Source organism: Malurus melanocephalus, unplaced genomic scaffold, assembly GCF_030028575.1.
Source record: "Malurus melanocephalus ecotype Western Australia unplaced genomic scaffold, MMel_1.1 scaffold_181, whole genome shotgun sequence".
Classification (NCBI taxonomy): domain Eukaryota; kingdom Metazoa; phylum Chordata; class Aves; order Passeriformes; family Maluridae; genus Malurus; species Malurus melanocephalus.
Window position 1 is genome coordinate 923,217 of NW_026623413.1, and position 11,538 is coordinate 934,754.

Here is an 11,538-nt window from a genome sequence, read left to right on the forward strand (position 1 = left end):
GGCCGGGCCCGGCCCGGCGCTGGGGCGGCGGCTCACGGCGGGTCTCCTCCCCTCTCTAGGTCCGTAGCCGGAGGCAGGAGCGGCCGCGGGTGCCAGCGCGGGGACGCGGCCCGACGCTACAGGTACCTGCTCCTTCCCTCCCCACCGCGGGCCGGGCCTGGCGCGGATAGCGGCGTGTCCCGCTCTCGCAAAGGGCATCGCCTTTACATTGTTTTGGGCAGCTGCGTAGGCTCCCGGCTGAGCTGTGCTGGAACATCCTTTCCCCGGACCCTGGAAAGTAGATGTGAGGAGCCGGTGCCATCCGCGGTCGGTAAAGGCCGAGGAAGCACGTGCTTCCAGCGGGGAGCTCTGCACACCCGGCCGGGAGCTTGCCTTGGTCTGCCACCCTCCCGAGATAGAGGGTTTGGGCTTCCATTGATGCTCTTTCCTCTTGGAGCTCAGTAGTAGTGGAAGCTGAACGTGTGCCAAAGCAAGTCACAACTTTTCGATCTGCAGTTTCTCACGATGCCGCTCTCGTTATCTGCGAGAGACAGGCTGAATGGCTGGAATAGCTGTGGTTAACAGCACAATATAACCATAGCGTGGTGCTTTAATTGCATTCATATTGTATGGATTTCCAACGTGGAAAAAAACAGATTCACAACTAGACTTCCCTCAACACTTTGCAGAGAAAACACAAAAAGAAACACTTTGATAATTCCTAAAATCCACTGAAGATATTTCAGGATGATCTATTGCTGTCGTTTATATTTGCCAAAGGCTGTTGCCTCTTAAAATGAAACTTTCAGTCCTAGAAATGGGGGTGARTCAGACAGCACTGAAGGTGACTGAGAGACTGGTGGCTCTGCTTTTTGCAGATTCAGCAGAGCTGGTTGTACTGCAGAGTGATGCTTCCCCTTCTTCTGAACTTTGCACGGTCCCTGGTTTTTGAAGGCTTCTGAAATCCTTCCCTAATTTTTGCCTGCCATACMCTGGAACATACACTTGATGGGTGTGATCAGTTGAGGGGGTCGTGTTTCCAAATGCTGTCTGAGCTGCAAACTGAAAAAATCCTGATTATTGACAGATGCTTCCAAAAACGTTCTTTGAACCATTGTCTTGTGTGTTCATTCATTTCACTGGGCATGATGCCATTCCTGTGTGTACACCCAGCTGACATTTCATGCCCCGAGAGAGCAGTATCTGCTTTTATCTGTGAACTTCAAAGCTTCCTTTCGAGCTTTATGTGGTGGTTGTAATAGTTTGGAGGTGTAAGTTTTGCTTTGTTTTGTAATTTTATCTAAGCAAATCTTGCATCATTTAGTCTCCTGTTATTTCTTCACTTCCTGCAATCCCARTGCTCTGGCAGGATTGTGTGAACAGTGTTTCATCCAGAATCAGTGTAGTCTTATAAATTCTTAAAGCAACTGTTGAAAACCAAAAGAATGGTACTTGGTTTATGGCAGATYCACTGTTCTTCATTCCAAGTACTATCAAAACAAGAATAAACTTCCTAGASAAGTGATCTTCCAAAGAAGACAAGAAACCAGGCTTTCTCTATTCCCCAGGTATTCAAAATAGGGAGCCTAGTGGAGGCCATTCTGAAGATTTTTTTTTCTGTAATCTTAGGAAAAGTCAGAACAACACACAACAAACTAACTCCTGCTGAAAATCTTGAAGAAACTAACACATAAAACCCAGTGCTGCAAAACTCAAAGCTTGCTAAAAATACAGTGTTTCCCTTTACATCCTAACTCCTTAGGATATTGCTTCAGGAGAATTTCTGTCATAGGACCTTYACTCTATATTCAGGGTTCAATTAATTAAAAAAAGTTAAAAGTTATTGTAAAGTCAGATGTAAGCTTGGTGGTTTTTTAATTTATAATGGACTTCACTGTGTATCTAGGATAAAGCATAACAGGTGGTAAACACCCACTTTATATTATTACTTTAAAGCTTTCTAACCTACCTTTTAGAAAACAAAAAGTTCTCATTGGTTTTTTTTTCTGCTGCTTTTCCTCAGGTGTGCCAAAATGTCAGAAAGATCAGATATTCTTCATTTCAAGTTTGACAACTATGGAGACTCAATGTTACAGAAAATGAACAAACTGAGGGAAGAAAACAAATTTTGTGATGTCGTGGTCCATATAGACGATGTGGAAGTTCACGGGCATAAAATTGTCTTTGCTGCTGGCTCTCCCTTTTTAAGAGATCAGTTCTTACTGAATGACTCCAGAGATGTAAAAGTCTCTATCCTGCAGAGTTCAGAAGTGGGGAGGCAGCTGCTTCTCTCCTGCTACAGTGGCACTCTGGAGTTCCCTGAAATGGAGCTGGTTAACTACCTGACTGCTGCGAGCTTTCTGCAGATGAGCCACATTGTGGAACGATGCACTCAGGCCCTGTGGAAGTTCATCAAACCCAAGCAGCCACTGGAGAGCAAAGAATGTGAACAGCAAAGCGACTCTTCTGAGCTGAAGGAACACCAGGGAGATGATGACTCCCTGCAGCAAGAYTCGCCTTGTATTCAGCCTTCAGAAGACAGCATGGACATGGAGGATAGTGATATTCAGATCATCAAGGTGGAGTCCATCGGGGAGGTAACAGAAGTTAGGAATAAGAAGGATCAGAACCAGTTTATTTCTTCTGAACAAACTGCACTGCATTCCTCAGAGCCTCAACACTTTCTTATCAACTCCACTGTTGAGAACAGAACAAGTGAAATAGAGCAAAACCACCTCCACAACTATGCGCTTTCATATGCTGGCAGCGATAACATCATTCTGGCCTCTAAAGATATGTTTGGGCCTAACAACCGAGGGATAGACAAAGGCCTCCAGTGGCACCATCAGTGTCCAAAGTGCACCAGAGTATTTCGGCATCTGGAAAACTATGCTAATCACTTAAAGATGCATAAACTATTTATGTGTCTGCTCTGTGGCAAGACATTCACTCAGAAGGGCAATCTCCACCGGCACATGAGAGTGCACGCAGGGATCAAACCATTCCAATGTAAGATCTGTGGGAAAACSTTCTCTCAGAAATGTTCCTTACAGGACCACCTCAACCTGCACAGTGGGGACAAACCCCACAAGTGTAACTACTGTGACATGGTCTTTGCGCATAAGCCCGTTCTGAGGAAACACCTTAAACAGCTGCATGGTAAAAATAGCTTTGACAATGCCAATGAAAGAAACGTGCAAGATATAACGGTGGACTTCGATTCCTTCACGTGTAGCGCTGCTACAGACAGTAAGGTCTGTCAGCAGGCTGATGCCAGCCAGGTACTGGATGCAGGGAAGCTGCCTCAGGCTGTGCTCAGTTTAAGAAATGATAGTACCTGTGTCAATTAGGCAATTAAAATCCACCCTGTGTAGGGATCGTGACTGAGAGGAGCAAACCGTTGGTTTGGCTTCTTCCCTAAAATAGTGGTGTGCCCTGAAAGGCTACAGATGGTTGGATTGCAAAACCTGGCAGATCTTCAGCCATCGCTCTTAGTCTTACTTGATAYTTTCTGTGAATAGCAATCCTCCTTCAGGTTTCTGTCTGTGTCTCTACTGTGGATTAAGGGGTTAATTGTTTCATTTCTCTCTGATTAGGAGATTCAAGACTAACACCTTTTGAAAGACTGTTGCTGTGGGCTGCAAGTAAACCATCTGCTRTACAGTTAGAGGCCTTTCTGTGTCTGGGCAGATGGAGGAAAGCAAAGAGGACAAATGTGTGAGATAACCTGATTTTTTTTTAAAGGCACTGGATAACTGAAAACACTCCATATACTTAAATTTAAACTTACCTCTTAAAATTACCTTTCTCTGATCTTACCCCTAGACTCCTGCAGTTGAAATGAAGTATTTTTGTGTCACGTTTTTGCCCTTTCTAAACTTATTTCAAGAAACTTCTGCTGCCAATAATCAATGCTCTCTTAAAAACTCTCAGGGTTTTTAACCTCAACATGCATTATGAAAAGCTGAAAGCCTAAATGATTTGGCAGATTTAGCTGATCATTGCATAGAGCTGTTCAAACTGACGATAAACTGCAGCTCTGAAATGTGAGAGGCTGGTGCATGGAGTGCAAATAGGACCTGTTTCTTAGGCTRGCGTACCTGGGATTTTTAAAGGGCACTTACCAGTGCATGTAGTGAGACAAGCTAAACACTTCAAAGCTAAAAATTATCCTCCATCTTCTGTAAGTTTTGCATCACAAACTGCAACAGCTGTTGGGTTTAGAGCAAAGCTGGAATGGAGAAATACTGCTTTTTGACACTGTGAAAAGAATCTTTTTAAAGCTGCAATGCATAACAACTCCATGATTTTTTTTTGCTTTTTTCCCCCTTAGTTCTTGTATGTCTGTCCTTGATGTCTAATAAGGGCCACAGCCACATGTTACTTAACTTTAAAGAAAAATACCTGCTATAAGAACTTAACATAAAGGGTTTTTTTTTTGATTTCTTGAGCTTTTTTGAAGTGACCATTAGTGTTTTACAGATCCTAGGATGAGGTATAGGTAGCACAATTTCTATAGAGTAATACTGACTCTTCTCAGCAATACCTCTTGTATACCGCCTTAAACATCAAATGTAGCGGGAATGGGACATTAATTGGGATTCTGGGATTATACCACATTGCTTCTCAAAAGTGCTGTGGAATTACCTGCATCCCAGTCAAGCTGAAAGAAGCTTCATTTACCTGAGGCACACCATTCCCAGTAGAACAGCATTGTTAGTGCTGAAGTGTAGCATAGACTAATAATCCAATGGCTGATCCTCGGCACAGAACTGCTGATTGTGTTTGGAATAAGTATTTCTTCCAATGCAGCTCTTTTCCACAAGGTTTGCCGTGAGGCTGAGATTATGCTTCCTACCTAAACGTAGTACTGTTGGTGTGTTTGAATGTGAGGTGGGGGTGAAAGGCTGCTATTTAAAAATGTTGAACAGGTATGACCAAAGGTGTGTTAGAGCAAAAAGTGTTTTGTATGTCATTATCAAAAGTTGGTCTTGCTCTTCAGTTCTGTGTGTGTAGAAGTCAGGATTTCCTTACACTGACATTACACTGATGGACGTTAAAACACGTTAATGTTGCAGAAYAGTTTCAGAAATCCACGTACTTTGAAGTAGAAAAGGAAGGTGATTCTGTGAATCAGTTTTTGCAATTGAGTTCTTGAACTACTGTACTTGACTGTTACACAAACTCTTACATGGACAGCTATGAAGTAAGCAATGGAAATTACATCAGGGCATTCATCTTTCAAGTTGTAGCAAATATATGTAGGTCTAAAGTCTAACTATTTGAAACTTAAAAATTATTGTTCAGGTTCTTGGGGTAGAAGATAGGTCTTTGTGGGAAGAACTGTTTTTCTTCTTGAAGCCACCYGCTTTCAGAGTTGTTTTGAACTAAATTTGACGGTGACAGTTGCATCTGACACTTGCATTCTGTCTTCAGGCAGAATCTCCTGTATTGTTCAAATGTTTTGATAATCTATTATTCACTAAATGGAAATAAGTTACAGTGCTATGTCAAAATGAAGATATACGTTGAGAACAAGAGCTTGCAGAGCCAGGTCAGCRTGCTGTAAGGTACTAGTGAACAATCCAAGGCAATATGGATATGGACACGAAAGAGAAAATGGTCTTCTGCAACAGAAAGGAATAAAACTGCACAAAAGCTAGAAAATGTGGCAGCAAAATGGACAGTATTGAAAGTTTTGTCTAYCTGGAAAGTTTTGTGGAATTATGAAGCTGTAATATTACTGTAAGGAGAATACAGATCATTGAAGTAGCTGTGGGTGACTTGAAGCTGATATGAAGAGACAAGTGGTTTTCTAAGAAACAAATATTTGGTCAAGATACATAGGTGTTCAAGTTCACCCTGTGCTGTGGTGATTTGGACATCTGAGAAGGCCAAGACTGCTGAGCTGTTCAGTTAAAAGCTGCTGTGGTTGTTTGGTGAGAGYGCGGCACAAATTACTAGGAAAAAGCAGAAATGCAGAAGACTTTCTTCGCTGAAAACGGACACATCTTTTGGATGAGAAGTGACTTCTGCTAAAGTTTGTGCTTTTGGCCTGACAAAAGGATGCAGACCGAAAGATTTATGCAGGAGATGGCTGCGTGACTCCAGAAACACTGGAGCTTTAAGGGCAATACGCCGATGCAGAGTGCACTGGTGATAGAGTTCATCTAAGGTTTGCCCCTGTGTGGAAAGACAAGTGAAGAGTATAAAAGAGGTAATAGGAAAGCAAAATCTGGCTAATGCTGCTTCTCTGAATTACAGATTAAAATGGAGTGGGAATTATGATAARTGGAATATGCAGAGGCAGCTCGATTATAGAATAAGATGAACTTAATTGTCCATGTATGTAAAATGTTGTCTTCATTGCAATGTCCTGAGTAGTGAAAGATTAGATCCGTTGGTTGTTGCTACTGATGCTGCATATTCAGATGAGGACTATGGCCGTTATAATCTGTGTGTTACTGTGTAGAATGCCATTTGCTGGTAAGTGGATAGTCTCACAACTTAATGTGCTGTACAACTTCCTGCATATCCTAAAAAATAACTGAAGTCTATTACAAAAGTATTTTAATAACTYCTCAATATATTAGGATTTTTTAATGTTGGCATTTTATTTATTTATATTATATAGAAGAAGGAATTCTTAGAACTTAGGTTTGCCAGAGGTTTTGAGCTCACCACTTGTGTGAGTGATGGTAGCTTGTGTAGCACGTGTTCCTGCAGCACATGCTGCAGCTGCACAGCCTCCTGCATAGATCAGGGACGAGTCTTTCCTTAATTTATTTTTCATTTAGAACACATRTTTTGCAATTTAGTAACTGATAAATTTGAAGTGTCAGCCTTTTTCTCCCCTAGCTTTTTGGCAAAACTTAGCTGCTACCGAATTTTTGTTGAAATAACATAGAAATTAATTGTGTGTGGCTGATTTTGGTTTTGGAGTCATTGGGAGGAATAAAATGAGGAAAATCAAAATGTGATACAAACTGAAACTGTTGAGAGAATTCTAAWGTCATGTTAAATGTTCATTTTTAAAAACAAGGAGGACATAGTGATGCCTCCCAACTTGGTAAGGGGTGAGAAGGCAGGACGGACGCTTTTCCTTTGAGATTGTATAATCGATGGATTGAGCATTAGCTACCTCTTCACTGACTGGGCAAGTCTTACACTACATGTGATAACCAAAGCAGGCGGGTTGGCGGCTGTCGGGCGATGTCCCGTGGCCGTGAAGAAGCCAGCAGCTCGTCCCGGCGGCCCTCGGGGCAGCGGTTCGCCCTTCCCCCGGCGATGGCGAGGAGGAGCCCCGGTAGCCGCTCCCCGGGATGCCTTACGGGGGCGGACACGTCGCTACCTCTACCGAACGATGGGCGAGGCGCGCCCCGCTGCCGGTGCGGTTTTCCCCAGCGGCAGCCGCTGTAGCAGTGCCAAGTCTTCTAATAAACGTGCTGCTAACTCTGTCTGCCGCCGCCTCTCATTTCCASCGCGGTCACGGCGCACCGGGGGCGGGCGGGCGGAAGGGGCGGGCGGGGAAGCGGTTCCGGGGCGCTGCGGCACCGGCGGCGGAGCGGCACCGGCTGCAGGGAGCGGCCGGTGAGCGGGGCGGAGCGGAGCGGGAGGGCGAGCGGCGGCGAGCGGCCCGTGAGCCCCGGGACAGCGGTCCTGCCGGCGGCGGGGGTGGGCTGAGCCCGGAGAGACGCTCCGGCGGTGCCCGCGGGTTCCGCCATGGCGGCGGACTCGGAGGTGCTGCACTTCCAGTTCGAACAGCAGGGCGATGCCGTGCTGCAAAAGATGAACCTCCTGCGGCARCAGAACCTCTTCTGCGACGTGTCCATCTACATCAACGACACGGAGTTCCAGGGGCACAAGGTGATCTTCGCCGCCTGCTCCACCTTCATGCGGGATCAGTTCCTGCTCAACCAGTCCAGGCAGGTGCGGATCACCATCCTGCAGAGCGCCGAGGTGGGCAGGAAGCTGCTGCTGTCCTGCTACACGGGCGCGCTGGAAGTCAAGAAGAAGGAGCTGCTGAAGTACCTGACGGCCGCGAGTTACCTGCAGATGGTTCACATTGTGGAGAAATGCACCGAGGCTTTGTCCAAGTACTTGGAGATCGATGCTTCCATGGAGAGTGGCACCCAGGCTGCTGAKGGATGCCACTCCTCGGATGCTGAACTGAGGAGTGGGGATGAGGTTTTAGATAAAGATTGTGAAATAATTGAGATCTCTGAAGACAGYCCAGAGAACGAAGAGTACCCCGTGAAACAGGAGGATGGGGATGACCAACACCCTGCAGCGCAGAGCTTGGTGTCAGAAAGGAAGGACACAAAATCCCCAGAAATATCAACAGTAGAAATCGGGTATAAGGATGACGAAATCTGTATCTTCAGAATGGATTCCATGAATGTGGCAAATGTAGAAAATGATCATTTTCCTCAGCCTTGCACTTCCTCTAAAACMAATTTGTATTTCCCAGAAACCCAGCAYTCCTTGATAAACTCTACAGTTGAAAGCAGAAATACAGAAATGTCAGGAAATCACTTCCAGCCTTTTGTTGGTGACAATCCAGAAGGAACTTCTGGTGGTGGGAATGGGTTCCAGAGCCTGGAGGATTCTGGCAGCTCATGGCGGCATCAGTGTCCAAAGTGTCCGAGGGGCTTTCTGCACCTTGAGAACTATCTCAGACATCTGAAAATGCACAAACTCTTCCTGTGTTTGCAATGTGGCAAAACTTTTACACAAAAAAAGAACCTCAACAGGCACATCCGGGGGCACATGGGGATCCGGCCCTTCCAGTGCATGGTGTGTTTGAAGACCTTCACTGCCAAGAGCACGCTGCAGGATCACCTCAACATCCACAGTGGGGACAGGCCCTACAAGTGCCACTGCTGYGACATGGACTTTAAACACAAGTCTGCTCTTAAAAAGCATTTGACTTCTGTTCATGGAAGGAGCAGTAGCGAAAAACCAAATCTGAACAATATTACGAAAGTTAAAATAGACTATGATTGATAGCCGGGCAATTGTGGAGTCAGACTCCACAAAAAGCTCCTGGCTAGTGAAATTCTAGATGGAATTCTTGTTCCAGATCCCCATGTAATGGAGAGAAGCACAAACAGGTGGCTGGGGATCCAAGACAGACCTTGGAGCAGGAAAGCTGCCTGCTCTGTTAAGGTTGCTGTTGCTGTGAGTGCAAAAGGTGTTTCCTAGTTGAAAGTAAACTGCAAAATACAGGAAATTATTTCATGCTTCTCTTCTATTACTGTAAGCATATCCTGGTCTCTCAATAATGTTTTATATTTCTTGTTTCAAGGGTAGGCACTGCTGACTTTCAGACTATTACTAGAACTGCAATAAGCTGAAGCCTGAGCCATGGTGTTGGTGACAACAGCTGAGGGAAGGGGGTGTTTGCATTTATTCAGTGAGTCAATTATTCCCATCCAGTTCATGGATTATTCATGGTGGAATCATCTCCTTCCTTGCCCAAACTTTGCTAGATCTTCCAACGGAAAGATGTGTTTTTGTACTCAAGTCTGATGTTTAAGGACACAAAACAAACAGAAACTAATCAAGGAAGCTTTCAAATTGCCTCTTGCAAATAGAGAAATGAAAAAACAGTATTGCCTTGTGTTCATTTGTAACTAGATAGCCCTATGAAAARGTCTTGCTTTTAGTTTTACTAAAATTACGAATTTTTATAAACGTCTTTCTTTTAACAGTAGGTTTTTTTTTTCCTGTCATACCGATGCTTTGCACCTGCATTTGATTAGTTTAGTCCTGTTTGTTGCATCATAACATTTGCCTTCATTTTTTTCCAGGTCTTAGCTATATGCACTCATGTAAAATTCAGCTGTGTGCTGCTTGGTAATCACAGTTTCAATGCTAATTTTGAAAAAGAGTAATTTCTGTTTGATTAGCAATGGCTTAGACATAGAGGTCTCATACTCTGATTCTGTGACATGGTAACACAGTAATGATGTGTGTTTGCAGAAGTGTGTTTGTGCTTTGTCAAAGCTCATTTTAGTTTCATCACGAGCATCGAGTGCCCTGTGATGCAGTCTGTGTCTTTGGCTGATATGTTTCTCCCACTTACTGTAATATGAATAAAGAATCATTTCAGTTGTTAATATGAGATACTGATACTTACATTAGCAAAAAGTAGTAGTTCTTATTTCTATCTGTATCACACTTTCTTTCAAGTTTCAGAAGTGCTGTTACAAGTTCTTGCTCTGAGTCCTGAAGTCTGGCCCRAATGCTTCAGAATCTGGCTGGCTCTAAAATACAAGACAATAGTTTTTAATGTTAGTTCACTTTCCTTCCCTGTGTCTGTGAGTGCACCAGCCTATCTGGGTTTTTACTGATGAGCTACATGAGGGTTTGGGTRTGTACAATGTCTACCGTGCACCTTCCTGTTGCTATTTGGTACAGGCATGGTCAGGTGTATGCACGGGTATTTCCCTCATGAACACTTCCTTGTGTGCCAAAGGGGAAACACACTGATCTTTTGAAGTGCTCCCGATCTTCTGTGGGAGCAGATTCCGGGTTATTTTGGTTGTGCATGYAAACATGAGAGGGAATTGTGTTGTGTGACAGGCCACCAGCATGTTCTGTTCATTGCTGCAGTGTCTCAGTTAGCTTTGTGAACAAACAAACCCTGGTCTTGTGCACATGTTCATGTTAGAGGTGTTTCCCCCATCCATCATGTAACCATGTCCTGTCATCACATAATAAATTAAATGCAAACAAGGCACTGTGTTGGAAATACAATCTCATTTTTTTTCTGATCACAGTTAATAATTCTGTACACACCTTAACAGTTAGTATTTTGGCTTGCTGTGTTGAGTAAACAAGATGTTGTAAACAAAACACGGTGTTCCAGTGGCCGTCATTTAGGAACGCGTTTTTCTGTCCTTCAGACGGGTCTGTCTGACCCACTTGTGCCATGAATTCTTTCCTCTCAGGAGTCACAGCTTTGCACCACCGTGACCTTGGCTAAGGCTGTGTTATCTCTGAGTGTCCGGAGAAGCGCCTGGGTGTTGCTCCGGGGCTGTCGTGGTGTTGGACAGCAGCACCAGCGATCCCCACACCTCGCTGGGCCCCGCCGGCCTGAGGCGGCTCCGGGACAACCGAAGTACACCAGAGCGCGCCTCCAATCCCCTCTTCCTCCTCAGCGCCAGCAATAATAATGTTATCAATTCCAATTTAGAACGACAATAAATAATCTGCGCTAGCAGCGAAAGTTATCAATTAAAATTTAAAAGGACTGTAAATAATCGACGCCAGAGCCGAACGCTGCGCAGCGSAGGAACCGCTGAGGCGGCAGTGAGGGCGGCGCGCCACAAGATGGCRCCGGCGGGCGCCGGGCGCCGCTCTGGCACGCCGTCTCTATGATCCCCGCTTCCCCTGGCGGCGGCGCGCACATCTGCACCGCCGTCTCTATGGTAACTCCCCTCCCTGCCTCCGCGCGGTCACGTGCGGCCGGCGGCGCGCGGCTCTCGCGAGAGCGGCGTGGCGGGGCGTGGCGGCGGTGCCGCTGTCAGCGCGATGAGGCGGCGCCGCCGGGGC

The 11,538-nt window shown here is 45.2% G+C and overlaps 2 protein-coding genes across 2 annotated transcripts; both read left to right on the plus strand.

Moving 5' to 3' along the window:
* The first annotated feature begins 8 nt into the window (after positions 1-8).
* On the plus strand, positions 9-7,447 carry ZBTB26 (zinc finger and BTB domain containing 26). The gene is made up of 2 exons (XM_057372935.1): positions 9-122; positions 2,003-7,447. The coding sequence occupies exon 2, from the start codon at positions 2,013-2,015 to the stop codon at positions 3,327-3,329; it is 1,317 nt and encodes a 438-aa protein (XP_057228918.1). The 5' UTR covers positions 9-122; positions 2,003-2,012; the 3' UTR covers positions 3,330-7,447.
* Positions 7,448-7,525: 78 nt separating this feature from the next.
* ZBTB6 (zinc finger and BTB domain containing 6) lies at positions 7,526-10,988 on the plus strand. The gene has a single exon (XM_057372936.1). The coding sequence runs from the start codon at positions 7,702-7,704 to the stop codon at positions 8,983-8,985; it is 1,284 nt and encodes a 427-aa protein (XP_057228919.1). The 5' UTR covers positions 7,526-7,701; the 3' UTR covers positions 8,986-10,988.
* The last annotated feature ends 550 nt before the right edge of the window (positions 10,989-11,538 follow it).